General features: G+C 41.5%; 1 protein-coding gene across 4 annotated transcripts in view; it reads left to right on the top strand.

The window, feature by feature from the left end:
- Positions 1–1,933: 1,933 nt before the first annotated feature.
- svilb (supervillin b) overlaps positions 1,934–20,571 on the top strand; it is a 70,542-nt gene continuing 51,904 nt past the window's right edge. For 2 of the 4 annotated variants that reach the window (XM_085804950.1, XM_085804948.1), the window contains exons 1-5: positions 13,061–13,289; positions 15,356–15,419; positions 16,886–16,977; positions 17,060–17,120; positions 17,211–17,359. In XM_085804950.1, coding sequence (XP_085661076.1) covers positions 13,229–13,289; positions 15,356–15,419; positions 16,886–16,977; positions 17,060–17,120; positions 17,211–17,359 — 427 coding nt within the window. In that variant the 5' untranslated portion in view covers positions 13,061–13,228. Of the gene's footprint in view, positions 2,549–13,060; positions 13,290–15,355; positions 15,420–16,885; positions 16,978–17,059; positions 17,121–17,210; positions 17,360–20,571 lie in introns of those variants that run through there. The other 2 variants (XM_085804952.1, XM_085804951.1) reach the window with 2 other exon arrangements.

The following is a 20,571-nucleotide window of genomic DNA, read 5'->3' as shown; positions in this document are numbered from 1 at the left end:
TGCTTGGGGAATAAGTAACTCCATTAATGTCACAGTGATAGTGACAGTTGTCCTCCTTCTCCTCCACTCCTCCTCGCACACAGACAGAGTTCTCATCTGTAACCACACCCTGAAAGACAGAGAAGGTGAAGCTGCTGAAATATGGCTGCAGCAAATAGAGGAAGGTATGGATCGAAACAAAACAGCTGGTAGTTCGGCCAGAATGCGGCATAGACATGAAGATACAGTTAAATATGTACATTAATTAAACACTGCATTATTTTACTATGAAATATAACAAAAGCTACGACGGTGTATTGGGGCTATTGTAGGTTAAAGAAACAAGTTGTTTCATTTACAAGAAAATCAATGTCTTTTTCTTTCCTTTCAAACATTTGCAACACTACACTTTTTGGACACGTTTGCATATTTGCCTGCATCAGAAGATCTCATCAAAATCTACTTTCTTTTTAGCAGGATTTATCACGGAACATTTTTTTTTTTTTTCTCACAAATATGTGTCTTTATAATGGCAGAGAAAATCTTAAAAATTCAAACCCATTATTTTACCTTAACTGGCCCTAATATGTTGGTACATAAAATTAACCAACAAACTCAAAAAAAAAACTCAACAGCATCCTAATGTTAAAACATATTAACCTGTCTGTATTATGATTCATTTATATTCATTTTTTATGGATAACTTCATAATAAATTAAGATTCTGGGACTTCGTATTCCTGCAGTGGTGAGCTGAGTCCACAAGATGGAGACAAACAACAAAAAACAGAAACGGGCACCAAAAGTCCAAACTGTCTCTGGTCCTTCACTTTCTCCACAGGACCTGAGCACTGTTAATACTTTAACCTGTTCACTCTAACACACACACACACACACACACACACACACACACACACAGCATAACATGTCATTCTTTGTCACCTGGACATAGTAGCATACTGGCAGGTCGCTCTTGCCCTCTGGATATGATTACATAGAAAATGCAAAAACTCACATTTCATCCTATAAACAACTGTTTCTTTGTTTTTTTACACTAACTACAATGCTGCTCTTGCTCTATAACTCCAGACATGTTGCTGCCAAAAGAGCTTTACATTGCAGCTGCTTAGATTTGGAGCGCATGCTGCAAATTCCTTTAGCGTTCATGTGTTTGTGTTAGAGGAAAGGAAGTCGGGGAGGTTGTTGAATTCAGCGCTGCAGTGGCAAATAAAGAGTTTGTTTGCGTGCATGTTGCCCTCCCTTTCCCATTTTTGGACATTGAAAACAATAGCTGCATAACTATTCATAAATATTTACACTTTTGCCTTAATTGCATGTGTGTGTTTGTGTAGGTGGAGGACGCCTCGGTTTTTGTGCAGCGCAGCCAGAAGTCATGATCCTGCGAATCACAGCTGTTTCATAGTAAGTACTTTGGCAAGGCTCATCATAGTCATAATGCATTCGATACTGTAGATGGAGGCTCCTCTCTTTGTCTTTAATTTTAGATTCACTCAAACACCTGTTGCTTGTGGCCTTTAAAACTATGTCGTGTGATGTGATGTTTATAAAACTGCTGCTGATATACAGATTTAGATGCACACTACCATTTGGATGATATTAATGATGATGATTATGATATTAATGCAAATAAACCTGATCCATGCTTCTTTAATAAAAACCTGTGAAGTTAAATATGGTCCCGCTCTGTGCTGTATAAGACTCCTGTGTACTGTAGCAGCCCCCTTGCAGAAGCTGGATCGCACTGTGCTGCTGCTGCTGCTGGATTGTAGTTTTAACAGCTGATTCGATCCCTCCTGCACTGGGAGCCCGAAGCTTCCTGGCTATTTATGGCAGATGCCCGTCTATCGAGGCTGCTCTCTTCAGCCCATACATGGTTGCTGTGGGATGAGGTTACCACCGCCGGTTTTGGCCCGCACTCCCTCCCCAAACCCTTTGGAAGCAGTGTTGTGTCGCCTCTCACTGTCAGTCCCAAACTCTGATCAGAAACACGGGTCCCCAAAAACAAGAATGGCCGTTTCAGGATCCACAGACTTTTACGCTTTTGCGGATTAGTTTGAAGAAGCACTTAACTGTACTGTAGGAGTATCAACCTGTTGCAGCTGTACATTTTTTCTTTTTTCTTAGCTTCACCTCAGTCCCCGCTGCTGCTCTGCTTCACCCCTCTCCTGCTATAGCCTCTACCCTTCTCCCTCTCATTCTCTCTCCCCCTCTCCCCTCTTCCCTTTCTTATTTGCGTGGCTGTTCCTGGACAGATTTATTTGGTCTGGTGCAGCAGAGCCAGTGGGGAAAGCACCGGGCTATATTTGTCAGCTGCTGAAGTTGGACCTGCTTCGTGGTGGATGACTCTGGGGATCTTTTGTTGGGTTTACCTGCGCACACCTGCACTCCTCCTCCTCCTCCCGCTGCATCGGCACCTGCTTCGCTCTGACTAAAGGAACTAGTGAGACCCTGTGTTGGGTGGTTTCACCTCCCTGAATGCAACTGTATGGATAAATGGACTTCACCTGCGAAGCATCTCTCCCCGACCTGTATTATTGGAACTAAACCTTGTAAGTACTGTTTTCTCTTTCCTTGTTTTATTCTCCATACTGTCAAATATATGAGGTTGGCAATAAAATAGACAGTCACTAATTTATGATGTAGAGTTGCGAAGCATAAATTCCCACTTGGATGTTAAACTAAGAGATTTTTTTCATACATTTTATGATGTAAAAGTGAATTTTGTAAAGTACCAGACGGGTTAAACCTGTCACAGTTTGTTCAACCCAATCACGTTCACTCACAGAGAAAATATCAGAATCATTTCATCTGCAAAAAAAAAGTCAAAATGAATTTGATTCTTCTTATTCTTAAGATCACAGACAAGTGTTTTCTCCTGCAGCCAAAAAAAATACAAGTTTAAATATTGTACCATCTAAATATTTAACATCAGGGAAGTCATTCATTATCGCTCAGTATCATCTTTGTCTAAACCACCGTACAGAGTTAGTAGAAGACAAACACTGGGACGCAGCGCGGCACCGAAATGGCATCTGGTTTAATTTTTCTCCCCTGCTGAGCCTGAGTGTGTGGTGTCCCAGCTGAGCCCCTCTTGTTGCTCTGAGCTGTCTCAAGTAACCACATGGGTGTTAGCATACCAGCCTCCAGATTATGGTCGTGTGTGTGTGTGTGTGTGTATGTATGGTGGCATGTGTGTGTGTGCAGCTGATCTATCAGCTATGGGGTATTCTGGTGTGTTGTTCCAACACCGAACAGGCGTCATGCGTCTCCACAGTTTTGTTTTCATAGTCATAGTATGTGTGTGTGTGTGTGGCAGAGAGAGAGACAGAGAGATTGTGTGTGTGTGTGTGTGTGTGTGTGTGTGTGTGTGTGTGTGTGTGTGACTGCACCTGCTCCGCCCATCAGAATGCACAGACAGGTTTACTGGTCTCTTTGTGGACTCTCTGCCACCGGATCGTCTCCATCCAGTCTCAGACTACAGACATGCTGTTCTACATGCGTTCATTAGTTTTAAGATCAGTGTTCAAATATACAACACAAACGCACAACGTAAAGGTACTATACAAGGTAGTTTCATGTATTTTTCTCTCTAAGAAAACAAGTGCACGTTCTGTAACTTGACAGTGACTCCATGTGTCTGTGGTTGGTGTTTGGAGGGAGATGATTCTGGTATGTTTGTTGGGGATTTTTGCAGCAGATTGTTGTAGCCGTAAATGAACGGGCAGAGATTCAGTTCTCAGTACAACAAACCGGCTTGTTGATGAGTCTCTTAGTGAAGCATTTCAACAACAACAACAACAACAACCACCACCACCCTCAGCTCCTGGAAGTGATCAGCGTCTTCTACGTCCTTAGTTTCATCACACTCTCACTCACATTTATGACCAGAGTGACTCCAGCTCACAGACCAGCGCTGTGTTCATGCACCAGTTCTCACCAGCTGGTTCTCAGCACCGTGTCTGTTACCGTCAGCACCTGGTACGTCAGAACTGTCCACAAGCTGCTGCTGACCCGCTAACATGCTAACATGCTAACATGCTGGCCTCTTTCTCAATGTATGATTGCTGGCAGGGCCGGCCCTGCACTCTAAGCACAAACACCAAATCACTGGTTAAAACTGAACACAGACGTGTTTATGCCCTCTGAGGTTTGAGGCCATTTTCTCGACTTTTAAATATTTTCTTAAATGTATCTTTTTAAGATACTTGCAGATGTAACATTACTCAAGTGTTTTATGTCTAAATATTAGAACCTCCGCTGTAAGCACACTGAGGCCAGTTTGTCCTAGAACACTGTAGAAAGAAATAATTTAGGACAAATGCTGGAAATTTGAGGTCTGCTTTTTGAAACATTTCAAATCCCTTGTGACAACACTCCTTCAGTCATGAGAATGAACTGTTTTGGTGCTTGAAATAGGATATGAATACAGTAATAGATACGTGTAGAAAACAAGTCTAAAATGACATTTTGTAAGATTGCTTTTTGAGCATAAATGTTGTCATTCTGCCGTTCTATTTTCACCAAATGTCTCAAATGTGAGATAAAAGAAGCTGAATATTGACTTCACATTACATATAAAGCTCATAGCTGCACGTGCAGACCTCAGGATGTTTAAATGACTTGATGAACCCCGGTACCTTTCTGATCATGTGGCCCCCCACCTAACGGCTGTGGCCCTAAACAACGGCATACAGTGTTTATGCCAGGGGCCGGCCCTGATTGCTGGTTGGAATATACAAGATACAGGAACTATAGGTTACAAATGGTCCTTTGTTTTATAGAATAGATACAGTATGTTTCTTGGGTAACACTTTATAATAAGTACACACTATTAAGCATTAAGCATTAGTTAAGCATGAATAAATACTGAATTATTAAAAACACGTACAAGAAAATAAAACAAAACTAAAGAACAAAACTACAACAAAAAAAGGATGTGAAACTACTAAAATTAAATTAACAGTAACTACTTAGTATACCTTCACTCAAAAGTAAGTTTTTCACATTTTTTATTATGCATTTCTATCTTGTCTTGATTGGATGCGATAATTTTTTCCAAAAGAAATTGGCGTCACACTTTATTTCTAAAAAAACGTGTTTTTATTTTTTATTTTTATTTTTTTTTCTGTCCTGTTTTTGGTCATGTCTTTGTTGTGTTGTTGAATCTGCTCTGTCTTTTGTCTTCTGTCTGTTTGTTTATTGGTCAGTGTATTGTCGGTTTATACATTGTATATGCCTGTTCCCATTAAAAAAAACAAAAAACTGAATTCTTCATTTATAACACATGAATACTCATTAGTATGTAGTTTATAAATACAGTTGGTGCTTATCAATGATGAGTAAAACATTTTTAACTGTGTTTATAAACTACATACTGAGTATTCATGTGTTATAAATGATGAATTCTGCATTTAATGCTTAATAGTGTGTACTTAATATAAAGTGTTACTCTTGCATCATATGATGTAACGTTTTGTGAGCCGGCTGGATCTAGTAATTGTCTGTGTTTCTGGATGTTGTGCAGGTATTTCAACAGAAAGGAAATCCAATCCAACTTTTTGTAAATTAAAACAGTGGGAAACGACTGCATATAAGCCCAAAAATGCGTGAGTGTAGGTTATTGTCATTGCTTTAGTTCCGGTTGTTTTGTACAGGTATCATTAGTCACTAAGACTAGCTGTTGTTATACTTGATTATCCTGCCAGACTGTGGATTTGTAAATGTGCTGGAGAAATGACTAATGTCATAATTTCATCGTTTGTTTAGGGCTGCAGGGAAAGAACCAGCTGTGGATTTCACAACACGTACAAAAAATGAATATCTGACCTTTTTAAAGTTCACGTTCGTTTTGTCTTGTTTGTGTTATGATACATTCTCCACGTTGCGCAGCCTACCGTCTGTCTGGAGACACGCTAACTGACGACTTCACCCGTAAACTGATTGCTCTGTTTTGTCTGCTCTTGGATTGCACCACGTTGCCTCATCGTGTTACATAATGGGAAGATGTTCCTGGATGATTTACCTTTAAGAGAGTACAGCCAAATCCTCCAGTAACCATTTCTGGCCTGAGATCTTCATCTTCTTCCTCCTCCTCCTTCGCTCTGTCTCTCTTTGCTTTCCCCCAGCTCCCTCCCTCCTTCCCTCTCTCCCTCCCTCCCTCCTTCCCGCCGTGCCGAAGTGTTGCAGAACTTCCTAAGTGTCTCTCCTCGGCACTCAGCTGTGTGCTCATCGATATCCATATAAGAGCAGAGCAGGCAGGTTTCTGCGCCGAGTGTCAGGCAGAGAGTTGATGCAGGGCAGCGCAGAGGAACGCAGATCTGGATATAAAGGGGGAATGCCAGAGTAAATGTTTAAGGAAGGATGAAGGTTCCTGCTCTGCTGCCTCAGGCTCTCACTTGACCCGTGCTTTTCTCTGTGTGAGAGTCGCTTCGGAGCGTGAACGTCATCTACATCTACTGTATGTGTGTGTGTATTTGATCATTTTAGCAGTGGACAGTAACGGAGTAAAATTTCTTGAGTACTGTACTTTCCAAGACATATATTTTTACTTTTACTCAAGTTAATTTCTAGGAAGGCTGAAAAGTACTCGTTTCTTTCAGGTCTGCTCTTTTTTTTTTTTTTTTCTAAAATCCTATTGGACACAAGCTGTGTTTGTCAAAGAAGGAAACCCTAACCCCTAAAAGCAGCACATCAGTGCAGCTGCTTTCAAAGAGTTCATTCTCACAAACAAGAGTTAAAAGCTCCTTATATTCATTTAGAAAAAAATATAGTAATTCATTGATGTGAAAAATAAGAAATTTACTCTTACTTTTATTTTTACTTAAAGCAGAAGTAAGTGGTCCGGTCGTTTTCGCTAATGCTGCGTTCCAGGCAGGCTTTTGAAATCGTAAATTACAGCTTCAAGTCACAACTTACGACTTTGTAGCGTTCCAGGCAACCCACTCGTGTTTCTCCGACCTGTTTTACCGGTGAAAGTTCCCTATAACGGCCACTCGTAACTTCTGACCCGTGAACTCGTACCAGATCCAACTGGTACGACTTCACGGTCGGAAAAATACGAGTTTCCTTGAACGCACCATAACAGTCCTCGTCCCTACGTCACCACATTCACGGCGTTCCTTGGCTGCACACACAGCCCTGCATGCCGTTCTCTCTCCTCATTGGATAAAAACTGTAGGATACGAAAAAGTTTTCTCCTGGGCTCAGAGCAGAGCAGAGTGACTGACAGACCCGTGTTTCAGACCAAACACTCTATGTAAGTGATTGCTGTCGGAAGATATAACTATTTAAGACTTATATTAACACAAATATTCCGCTTACTTCTGATTTAATTTCTAGGAAGGCTGAAAAGTACTCGTTACTTTCAGGTCTGCTCTTTTTTTTTTTTTCTAAAATCCTATTGGACACAAGCTGTGTTTGTCAGAGAAGGAAACCCTAACCCCTAAAAGCAGCACATCAGTGCAGCTGCTTTCAAAGAGTTCATTCTCACAAACAAGAGTTAAAAGCTCCTTATATTCATTTAGAAAAAATTATAGTAATTCATTGATGTGAAAAATAAGAAATTTACTCTTACTCTTATTTTTACTTTAAAGTAAATGTAAAAGTATGTACGTTTGGTTACTTAAGTACCTTTAAAAGCAAGTACTTTTTTACTCTTACTGGAGTAACATGTCGACTGAGCTACTTTTACTTGTAACGGAGTAAATTTTGACCAGTAGTATTTGTACTCTTACTCAAGTATTGGGGTCAAGTACTCTGTCCATCTCTGGATTTTAGTACAGTGTGTCTGTGCCTCAGTGCATGTTAGTGAACATTTGTGCCAGCTAAGCTAACCAGAGAAAGTTTCTCAGTGTCTGTCTCTAAAGTGCAAGGAAGACCTAAGTTGATTATCATCACTAATTCTCATTCAAGAAAAAAGAAAAATACCTCCAGCTTACACACGTACAAACACCTATAAACAAAACAGGCAGAGAGACAGGGAGGTCGATATTGGAGGTATTGTTTGATTCCCAATACAACCATAGAAGAATAAGAATATGAATACAGTGCAGCTTTAGTTATAGTTTACTTTATTTATACAAATCCCTTGTGTTCAGGGTGTTGTCATTAACAGTGTGGTTACGGTAAAGGTGCCAAACCTTTATTCAAAAAAGAAAAAACCCAAAATCTGTTAGCCCCAATGATTTTTACTAGTCTGTTCTACTAATGGTAACATGGAGGCACTTGATGGAAAAAAACAAAACAAAAAAACCCCCAAAAACCAAAACAATCCTGTTTTTCACTTCTTTTGATTACAGTAATACCCCAGGTCTCAGAAAGATACTGAACCAAAGTTACACAATCACAAACATGGTACAAATGTAAGCTATTGTTTTGGGGTTTTTTTTGCATAAAAAGTCAATGCAAGGTTTGTAGAAGCGTTTTCTGTGTGGAGCAGATTGTGAATCCACAGCTGCTGTCGTGATACGAGGAGTTCATTGCTGCTTTGTACAGATACAATCAGGAGACTTGTAGTTTTAGAACTGTGTATAATTTGTCAAGGCTGACTAAAGACTTTGAGTGTGGTACAGACCATAACACATCTAAAGTCGCCCTTAGTGTCCTTAAAGGGATAGTAGCATTTTTTTAAAAGTGTGGTTGTATGATCTACAAATAGCCCCTAAGTACATTAATTGCAGTAGAAGACTCTCTGCACTCCTCCCGTTAGCAACGCCAGCCCATAATAGCCCTGCCCAGAGATTTACAACATACATTGTTGTGAATGGACCCAAAGAAACGGCCTATTTTTACGACCTAAAAGAGGTTTACGTGAAAAAAAATACACAGTTCCATTGTTCACTATAATATAATTTTTTCCAGCCCTTCAAAGTGCAGGAAAAACACAGTTTTTATTTGGACCTAACCAACTCACGTATCCCTCCGCCCAGGGTTAGCGCCCGCCGATCAGCAGTTGGTTAGGTCCAAATAAAAACTGTGTTTTTCCTGCACTTTGAAGGGCTGGAAAAAATTATATTATAGCGAACAATGGAACTGTGTTTTTTTTTTTCAGGTAAAACCTCTTTTAGGCCGTGAAAATAGGCCGTTTCTTTGGGTCTGTTCACAACAATGTATGTTGTAAATCTCTGGGCAGGGCTATTATTGGCTGGCGTTGCTAACGGGAGGAGTGTAGAGAGTCTTCTACTGCAATTAAAGTACTTAGGGGCTATTTGTAGATCATACAACTCCACTTTAAAAAAAATGCTACTATCCCTTTAAGGTTTGATTGTGCATTTTAAATACACAGTATGTTACTATTATGTAAGTTTACCATTTACTTTTTGTTAATCTAATGGCTGCAAGAAGGGGAAAACATCCAGCACACTCACTGGTTCATACTGGTTTAGTGAGGTTTAGTGTTGTGTTTGTCTGGTTAGTTTGAACACTATTTTGGGAAGTTTTTTTCTCCAAGCAGAAATTAGTATCAAAATATTGGTTTATGGAATAGCTGAGATAAATGTACTATTTAGGAAGTGACTTTACTTGTGAGATAAGCTTTGCTTGTGGCTCAACTCATCATTTACATCACAGGCTGAAACAAAAGATGGTGTAGTATCGTCGTCATCCTCGGGGCTGTTGAGCTCCGCAGCTTAAAGTCTGATTTGCTGAGAGATGCTTTGATGTTGAGTCACCCAGGGGTTTGTCGAGGCCTCGGCTCGTGGTGTTTACATCATGTCCTGGGTGGTGAGTTTTTATTGAATCCTGTAGCGCAGCACAAGGAGGTTGTTGAACTGAGATTCACGTCTCGATTTGGCTATAAGACCCGACACATGAAGAACCAGAGAGCTGTGAGACTGAACCAGCTGAGGTGACGGAGAAGCAGGATTAAACAGGCTACGAGCCCATTCCTTATGATTTATGTGCAGATAAACTTTTGGCCGTCGTTTTATTCACACTTTTCATTTCTCTCTTTTTTTATGAGCATGAAAAAGCCTGAATACTACTCTGCACATCAAACATTTTTTGTTTATAAAAGCAAAATCTGGCTCAAAAACAGCAGTGACAGAAAAGGGCTTTTGTTTAAGGCTGCAAACCAGATCTCAGTTCTGCACTAAATGATTTTTGACACACGTTCTCGCCTTGTCACATAAGAGTCACCTGAGTTTAGTCACTAGGAAGTCTCTAAGTGTTGTTTCTCATGAGCCGGTGGTGTAGTTTACTACGAGGAAAAGCTTTATGTGTGACACGTGGCGTGTTTTGAAATTGCAAATTTGCGTGCAACCGACGAGACGGGACGCTGAGTGACGGGAAGCGTATCGTGTTTGTTGGTGTGTGGGCGTTGGCACTGAGAGGAGCGGTAAACATAGAGATATAAAAAACAAAACGGACAGAAACAGGTGAAGAATCAAATGCAGAAGGACAGGATCTTAGACGGGAGGAAAGGAGAAGAGGAATGAGAGGGAGCTGAGAGGAACGAGTGGGGAGAGGAGAGGGAGAGAGGGAGGAGAGGGGGAGAGAAAGAGAGAAGAAGGAGTGGGGAAGAAAACAAGGCAGAGCGTCGAGCAGTCGTGGAGACGATCCGGTGGTAAACACGGGCCGGGCCGGCTGACAGGGTGACCTCTCCCTCAGGCAGCCACTCACAACACATGTTGCCTTATTAGGGGCGTCTACAGGGTTCGTAGGCAGACGAGTGAAGGTGGGGAGGGGAGGTGGGGGGGGGTTGTGTGTAAAAGGGTGAGAAAAAGCATCACACAGGAGGTGTGTGAGTGTGCAAGCAAGGAAGCAGAGAGAGTGCAGTGTGTTTTCATTATGAGGTTACCTGTTCACTGTTATGGATCTCATGATTATCATTATTAAAGCAGAAGTAAGCAATATTTTTGTGTTAATATAAGTCTTAAATAGTTCTATCTTCCGACAGCAATCACTTCTATAGAGTGTTTGGTCTGAAACACGGGTCTGAGGAGAGAGAACGGCATAAAGGGGCAGTCCTCTCTGTGTGTGCAGCTAAGGGATGCGCCTGAATGTGGTGACGTAGGGACGAGGACCAATAGATCCATGACGAGGGCGGGGGCTGCTAACTCCATCTGCTGACAAGAAGTTATGGTGCGTTCAAGGCAACCCGTAACTCGTGTTTTTCCGACCTGTGAAGTGGTACCAGTTCGATCTGGTACGAGTTCACGGGTCAGAAGTTACGAGTGGCCGTTATAGTGACTTTCACAGGTAAAACAGGTCGGAGAAACACGAGTGGGTTGCCTGGAACGCTACAAAGTCGTAAGTCGACTTGAAGCTGTAATTTACGGTTTCAAAAGCCTGCCTGGAACGCAGCATTAGCCAAAACGACCGGATCGCTTACTTCTGCTTTAAACATGCACTTTGTTGTTTGTTTTGTTACATACATCCTGAAAAGAACGTGGTAGGAGCGCACACCAGAATTGAAGAGGAGCTGACGGCCGGAACAAAAACAGTGAAGGAAGAAAAAAGCAGTCGCTCAACTCATAACCTTGATGTAGAAAAAATATATATAATTTATTAAAAAAGGACCGACGTTTCGACCTCACACAGGTCTTCCTCAGGGTGTACTGGCACACAACACCGATGAGGGGATAAGTAGGTACAGGTGTGTGGGGCTCGAGGGGGGCGTGTCCATCCACAGTCGAGCCAAGACAACATCAATATAAACAGGGTGATTAACCTCATCACATATTGTCACAATGCATGCCACAAACAATAATACAAAAAATATATAGAAAATCTTATGGACACCACCATAATGTGGTGCCAAAAAAATGCAAAAGATACAGCCACAACACGAAATACATAGAAAAATTTAAAGAATACGAGACCCAATCAAATAAAAGAGATGAATAACAATTAGTAGGAATGGGTGTCTGCTATAAACCATATAGAAACTGTGGAGAAATATGAGAAAACAAAACATCTCAACACATTAGACCGGTATGCCGTAAATAAATCACTAAATGCCGTATTATCTCAAAACATGCTTGTTCTCTTTCATCCTGGACAAGTGTTGTGTTTTTGTTCCAAGACTGGAGTGATTCATTGATTAGCTATAATTAACAGTAAGTGCCAGGTATGCAGTTTTTACTCTTAGCAGGAATTTAGGTTTTTATTTATTTCACAGACTCTCTATCTCCTATTATGACATAAATACGTGGTTTTTGTCATGTCTTAGATTAGATTTGTTTTTAAAACATGTTTATTGATTTTCAATGTGGAGAAAAATGAAAAATAATATAAAATAAAGAAAAAAGAGAGAGAGAAAAAGGAAGTGTCTTAGATTAGATTTAACCAGCAGCCAGTCTGTGTAATCACTGCATGTCTGCACCTTTGTGTTTAAGCCAGTGTTTGTAGATCAAGCATGAAGGGTTTCACCTGTACGTGTTCTAGGGACGATATCAGTAAGGACAGAACCTGAAATAGAAACCGTTGCACTAAATAAGAACGTATATGGCAGAGAAATGAATTATGAATACTGTCTCTGCATCACAGTGTCTTACTGTACTACAACCATGAGGAGTCATATTTCCCTCACATCAGTACAGTGAGTTTTACCACCTTGTCCGACTCAGTTCAGCGACAGAAAGAGAGCGATTTCACAGCCAAACTTTTTTTTTTTTACAACTTCATAATAATATTAATATCAATGCAGCTTTTTAGGAGTCAGTTTAGGTGGCAGTCGGCCATCTTGGTTGAAGCCTGCCTGATGTGAGCTTTAAGGACATCATCCGACTTCCAGTAGCCGCGGACCCCTTACCACCCCCCGTAGTCCTGCTGGCACCCTCCTCCAATCCTGTTCCAGAGTTTTTATCATCAAGGCTAATTTCTGCCTGTAATCTGATTAGGGCTCTGAGCTGCTTTAGCGCCCTGCTGTGCTGTCTCTCTCTCTCTCCCTCTCTCTCTCCCTCTCTCTCTCTCTCTCCCTTGCATGCACACACACACACACACACACACTGACACACACTGGCATGCACACTGACACACAGCCAGTCTGTGTAGGCTGCAGCTTGCTATGCAGCGCAGTGGAGTGGCAGTCACTCGGCCGTGGCTGCGTTCTTGTCCGCAAGAGTGTGTGTATGAGTGTTTGTGTGTGTGTGTGTGTGTGTGTGTGTGCATGTGTGTGTTTGTAGCAGCCCTCACCTCCGCCGCTGTCTCTCCTGCCGTCCAGCGCTCTGACCGGACGGGCGTCCAGCAGCAGCAGCAGCAAAGACTCTCTGCTGTCCACCTCCTTAAACATGTTTCGAAACCCATGGATCTCTAGTTACCATGTGAACCATGTGCAGCCCTGTGGCCCAGGTAAGGCCTGTAGGAGGAGGCGGCTTCATCCGCCTGTAGCATGACTTGAATTCCCATTAGACTATAGACCCATTGTGTGTGTGTGTGTGTGTGTAGGGGGGACTTGGATAATGCAATTTAGCTGGTTAGTGAGTTAAATGACAGGGTGTGGTGGGTGTCAGTTATAGAGTGAGGAGGGGATTCAGGTTGCCAAGGTGTTACAGGGAGGCTCCACACTTCGCTTCCTGTTTGTTGGTGTGGTAAAAAAACAAAGATTCATGCTGAGTGTTTGAATTCCTCATGTCAATCGCAGTCATATGAGCAGGTACAAGTGCTCTGTGTCTGTAACTATGGGCGTTGGTGTTGTGATGCAGGCAGCTCTGAACAGGTTTGGAGCTGCTTTGCTTCTTCTCCTTCTGCTTTTCCCTGCTCCCTCTTTACATGAAACACCTTTACCAGATATCACAGGCTCTTATCGCTGCCTGCCGAGGTGGAAGAGACGGCCGGTCGTCATGTTCCACCACAAACCTTTTTACCCGCACAGACTGTGTGCAAGCGAGGGCCCGGTTCAGTCAGGGAGTGTCTATTTTGCACCTCTGAATATTTATAGAAAATCCCTCTCCTCACCACGCTCACTTTGAGACCATCAGCGGCCTAAGCTGCTCTCTGGCACGGCCAGCCCCGAGCCTTGTGCTGCTTGTTTTGTTGACAACCTGCAGACGTTTCCAAGGAAAAAGCCAGACTGACTTCCGAGCAGGGGGCTTTCCATCAGAGGAAGCTGACGAAGCTGTGAAGTCACAAGGCCGACAGATAAACAGGCAGATGCAGTACATGGACGCACACACCTCCACACAAGGGCTCTGGAAATCTGTCATATTCATGGATTTCCGAAGAAATAATGTGTTAAAGCAGAAGTAAGGTGAATGTTTGTGTTAATCTAAGTCTTAAATAGTTGTATCTTCCGACAGCAATCACTTCTATAGAGTGTTTGGTCTGAAACACGGGTCTGTCAGTCACTCTGCTCTGCTCTGAGCCCAGGAGAAAACTTTCCTTGTATCCTACAACCTTTATCCAATGAGGAGAGAGAACGGCATAAAGGGGCAGTCCTCTCTGTGTGTGCAGCCAAGGGATGCGCCTGAATGTGGTGACGTAGGGACGAGGGCGGGGACTGCTAACTCCATCTGCTGACAGGAAGTTAGACAAAACCACCGGATCACTTACTTCTGCTTTAAATGGTTACGATGTCATCAATGTTTGGTCTAAAAACAGACTTTTATGACCAGTTCTTTACACCCCTGCGACAAATGTAATGAAAAATTATATAAATCCAGCAGCAGTCACAAAACAAAGGGCTCCAGTCCAGATTTATGACCTCTCCGATGTCTAATTTTGACATAGTACGTCCTTTCTGAGGTCACAACATCAGATCATGAATTGCATCGGAGGCCTTGAACTTGAAGTTCAAAGTGGGCTTTGCGTCACACACCACATCTTTCCACACACCTCACTCTTCTCCCCTGCCGACCGTTCCCACTCGATTGCCACACGGTCTTTCGGTGGCCAAAATAAGTGTCCTGGAGGCGTCTGGAGCGGTAACACGAGCCGGCTCCTATACTGGAATACAACTTTACAACAAGAGAGAGTTAAAGGGTCGGCTATCGGCTGGGAACTTTCTGACTAACTGTTATTTAAGTGACTCATAATGAGGTCGGAAATTTCCCTGCATGGTGAAAACACAGAGAGATGAAAAACAACTTCTGTTTATCAACTTTTCAGTTTCGAAAAAACACATTTTAGTCGATAGTTACCAGAGTTGTAACATTGTTTTACTGACTTTGAAATATAATGATGTATCATTTACTAAAGAGTTGGTGAAATGTGGAAAAGGTTAAAAAAAAAACCTGATGATTAATAGTAATCATTATGTGTATAAGTCTGATCAAAACAACAGCATTTATTATCTTGTCTGTTGTTTTGTGATCGTGGTGCCTTATTCAGAACAAAGAGAGTGTGTGAAAGTAGGAGAGTATTTACTTTAATTGTATTATAAGTTACTGATTGGATCTTATTTTTTTCCCCTCTCATAGGATTTGGATCTAAAGCTCCGGCCAAACTTCGCAACTCGGCCTCGTTTCCAACCGGAGCCTTAAGGTGAGGAAGAAGACAGTACAAGTCTACAAGTTTAAAGACAAAAGAAAAAAAAAGCAGGTCTACAGACAGAGTTAACACGTCTAAGAGCATTTACATTCCTCTCCTTTGCTTTGTCAACAAGACGGGGATATATACTCTACACAGTATGTGTGAGGATCCAGGTTTACTAGAGTGCTTTAGCTCATCTTGCACAGTAAGCATTAAAAGCTGAGGATGCCTGGAACAGCTTATCCTAAGACACTTTTTTGTTCACATGGTATTAGAGCCATAATACTTCCTTTAGGAGTACTTTGCACCAAGTCCCATTAGAGCTCTATCGCAAAGAAAAATATGTTTCCAGTCTTGAAAAGTGGTTTTAAATTGTAGTTTTTTGCCTGTTTGTAGATTAGTGTGCAGTTGCAGCGCTTAACTGTCCAGTTTATTGTCATAGCTCTGAAGAGTAAAGATTTCTTTCAATGATACAAGCAGAAACTCAAAGGGAATGTACTGTATATACAGTATATCTCTGTATATATAAACACATACGTGAGCTCATGTGATGTATAGATGCTGATACGTAAAGACGTTAAGAGAAGAGCCATGATGGTCTGTTTCCACTTGGCTCAGTGTCAGGGCTTCACGACCTAGATCCTAAGCTGGATTCTGATGGAAGTGACACCACCTGAGCTTCACCTGCCATCACCTCATTAGGAGAAGTCACTTAAGGCGGAGTCGGAGTTAAAGCTCAGATAAGAATTCAGGCACCCGCTTATGTGTAATGTGCTTTTAATTTGACTTCTTTTCCATATGCCATGGGAAAGGGATAGTTTACCCAAAATTCACTCATTATCTCCTCCCCCTCATGTGGACTAAAGGCTGGGAGAAGTTTCAGAGTCCTCCGTGCCTTCTCTGAGTTACAGCGGGGCTCCGTGCAGCAGTATTTGTCCATATAATGATTGTGAATGGATACCACTTTTCTTCGTCCAAAAAGACACACCAAAAAACATCCAAATACCTCCATACTGCTCGTCTGTAATGTCCCTCTTGTATTGACATGAGAAATTGTTCCGCTGGTCTGCACTGACACAGGAAGAGCAGTGAACTGAGACACTGGGAGCTTCCGCTACAAACAAGCTCAAAATAGAGACTTATTTAATTTTTTTCGGAACAATTTCTCATGTCGGGGCTTCAATACAAGAGGGATATTATAGACGAGCAGTATGGAGGTATTTGGATGTTTTTTGGTGTGTCTTTTTGGACGAAGAAAAGTGGTATCCATTGACAACCATTATATGGACAAATACAGCTGCACGGACCGCCCCGTAACTCAGAGAAGCCACGGAGGACTCTGAAACTTCTCACAGCTCTTAGTCGACATGAGGGGGAGTAGATAATGAGTGAAATTAGAATTTTGGGTGAACTATCCCTTTAAGGCTGCTGCATTTTATTTCTCAGCAGGTTTGTGACTTCTGTGTCTTCTCCTTCAGTTTTCAGAGTGACTTCTCCGTGGGTGACAAGACCGCCTTGGTCAAGAGCGTTTCGGATACAGATGCCAGCCTTCTGGCTTCCCCTCCAAAAGGTCTGCACTGGTTCTAATCATTTATAATAAACCAAAATTAACGAGTATAACAAATAGTGTTACTGACGTTGGAAACACTCAGTTTCAGAGCTGAAGAAATACTTTGAGGGAGCTGTGGTAACGAAGGATTCGGGGATGAACAGGTACACTCAAAACTCACCAAACTGAACTTTCACATCATTTCATAAAGATAAATTTAACATCTTTTATCCTCTGCCCGTTGTGTGTGACAGGAAGGAGAGGATAGCCCGGCGCCTGGAGGGGATTGAGAGCGATGTCCCTCCTGCTCTGGTGCCTGGTGGTTTGGTGGCCAACAGGATGCTAGAGGAGGATCCCCCACGGTACACCCGTGCCTCAGACCCCTGTGAGCCATGTGTGATGGGTAAGCATGGCACGATGCACTGCAAAAAAAAAAAAAAATGTACGAAGTGGAGTGGATTTGGATTTGGACTGACACTGAAAAGTATCTTGTCTGTATTGTCAGAGCTGTAGTCAGTAGTTATGCTCGGTATCATAGTACTGCAGCTTGTCAGTGGGGCTGTCTTGTGCGCTGGTGGAAAAGAAATCTGGTGATAAGATATTTCTGATATTTATTCTTCCCTGTATTTGTATTTCACAGTTATTTATTTTTATTACATCCTACATCTGAATCTATAAACATCTGCCTCAATCAGTGAAAATAACATTAAGAAATTAAATTTGTGAGCACTATTTTTATCATTCAGAGGCTCAAATAACAAAACAACTGTCATCACGTTGAACTATTAAAGGGATAGTTAAACATTTTGGCAAATTGGCCCATTGCCATAATCCCTATAGTCATAGCAGTAGGTTTGTTACCTTTAATTGTCGGTGCAAGCTATTTTTAGAACGGCGGAGCAGAGCCGCGAGCTGCTCAGAGCTACGCTACGGAGGCTCATTATGGGATTTCTTGGTTTCCCTCATCAAACTCATCAAATACACAATCCAACAACTCCACAACGCTCTGGTGGACAAGTTGTGAGCTGCACATTCACCACGCTATGAGATAATAACACAACGTTACCACACAGAGTTGTTTTAGAGGGAAATTCATGCAAAACAGCTGATGCACGTTGCCTTCAGGGACAGTTTTTCATCAAGCAGTCTCTGCATTTCCCTCTAAAACAACTCTGTGTGGTAACGTTGTGTTATTATCTCATAGCGTGGTGAATGTGCAGGTCACAACTTGTCCACCAGAGCGTTTTGGAGTTGTTGGATTGTGTATTTGATGATTTTGATGAAAATAGCTTGCACCGACAAAGGTAACGAACCTACTGCTATGACTATAGGGATTATGGCAATGGGCCAATTTGCCAAAATGTCCCTTTAACTATCCCTTTAATACAAAATATTGATATATATTGCGATATTTTGATCTATCAATATTTTCTTACACCCCCAACTTGTCAGTGATGGTTGAAAAGTCGCTTCATGATGTGATGATGTAGATGTTAAAACCATCTACTGTTATTTTGTTTATGTTCAGTTACACCATTTGTACTTGTATAAATTAGGAATGTATGTGCAAAAGAAAAGAAGCTAATTTTACAGATTTTTCCAGTTTAGACACAGACACAAACTGTTGTTCACCTGCCTTCCTCTGTCTCCAGCCACAACATACACCTGTGCTGTGTATTGATAAAACCATGGCGCTGTCCGTGGTGCTGACGTAACAAACAGATTTATACAACCTCCTCATCTGATAAATAAAGTAAATTGTCTCTAAAGTAAATATCAAGTTCCTGTGCGTTAATTTTAGTGAATTCTTGCAGTTTGTTTGCATGTTGTTGCATTTTGTTAAATGTGTATTTTTGTGATGCATGACTTTTTTCTCACGCGGGATGGAAGATGGTGTGTTATGTCATCCGTATTTTTTTTTAACCTTTTGAGCCATAGTAAGGGTGAATTCCAATTCCTATTTTAACCCTCAATCTCAAAAATGCGCACTCCCACGAAGTACTAGTGCTGTCCCGATTCTCAGGACTCTCAGCCTCAGTTTGAAGGCTGTATAGCCTCAATATTGAGATTCTCCGACACCACCCTTGGGAGCAAGGGCTACCCAGAATGCAGTATTTTCTTTATAAATATTAGAAAAACCATCGTCTTATCTCAGTTTAGGCACATTTTATGGATTATTTACCTCATTGTTGCATAACATTTATTTTATCACATACATTCCTAATTCATAGATTATTTTTTAGTTGAGTTAGTTAGCATATAGCTACAAAAAAAAGAACAAATAACCGAAGTAATAACTGACAGATAGTCCACAACAATTTCAAAAACATGGACCTGATGGACCCGTCGATGATAGAGCTGCGTTTGTGGCTTATGATTAAACTGGCAGGGTTCAAGATTCAAGATTCAAGAAGTTTATTTGTCACTCAGATGTACAAGTACATACATTGTGAAATGTTTGAGTTGGGGGCTCTACAATATGCATAAATAAATTAAAAGGAGACAGTAAATCAATACAATACTAGAACCTAAAAGGTTTAGGGTTTAAAGGGAAGTTAAAAGAATCCAGACCAGCTTACAAGGCCGCAACAAGAATCCATTGTCCATTTGGATTGATTGTTAGGTTGGTTTATTTAGTAGTCTGGCAGCTTGGGGGAAAAAACTGTCTGAAGACGCATCTGCATTTAAGGGGTGTCCCATTTCTAAGTCACAAAATAGCCCTTAACACTTGGTTTTGAGGGCTACTAAGATTAAGAGTTGAGCTGGAGGGTCAAGATAGGAATTGGAATTCACCCTGACATTATCTAGCATCAAAGCTTCACGAAAATACTTAAGTTCTGTTGTAACTGTCGATGAAGGTTGATGTGAACGGTGTTTGAGATACCGGTGTCTCCCATGTGGCATGAATTTGGCTTAACTCCTGGTTGTCACAATGTTGTGTTAAAGGGATAGTAGCATTTTTTTTAAAGTGGGGTTGTATGATCTCCAAATAGCCCCTAAGTACTTTAATTGCAGTAGAAGACTCTCTGCACTCCTCCCGTTAGCAACGCCAGCCCATAATAGCCCTGCCCAGAGATTTACAACATACAGTGTTGTGAACAGACCCAAAGAAACGGCCTATTTTCACGGCCTAAAAGAGGTTTTATGTGAAAAAAATACACAGTTCCATTGTTCGCTATAATATAATTTTTTCCAGCCCCTTCAAAGTGCAGGAAAAACACAGTTTTTATTTGGACCTGACCAACTCACGTATCCCTCCGCCCAGGGTTAGCGCCCGCTGATCAGCAGTTGGTTAGGTCCAAATAAAAACTGCATTTTTCCTGCACTTTGAAGGGCTGGAAAAAATTATATTATAGCGAACAATGGAACTGTGTTTTTGTTTTTTTTCAGGTAAAACCTCTTTTAGGCCGTGAAAATAGGCCGTTTCTTTGGGTCTGTTCACAACACTGTATGTTGTAAATCTCTGGGCAGGGCTATTATGGGCTGGCGTTGCTAACGGGAGGAGTGCAGAGAATCTTCTACTGCAATTAAAGTACTTAGGGGCTATTTGTAGATCATACAACCACACTTTTAAAAAATGCTACTATCCCTTTAAGTATTTCCACCTTTTTACCA

This window comes from Trachurus japonicus, chromosome 17, assembly GCF_045865225.1.
Source record: "Trachurus japonicus isolate A0001 chromosome 17, Traja_1.0".
Classification (NCBI taxonomy): Eukaryota; Metazoa; Chordata; class Actinopteri; order Carangiformes; family Carangidae; genus Trachurus; species Trachurus japonicus.
This window is presented reverse-complemented; position numbering and strand designations above follow the sequence as displayed.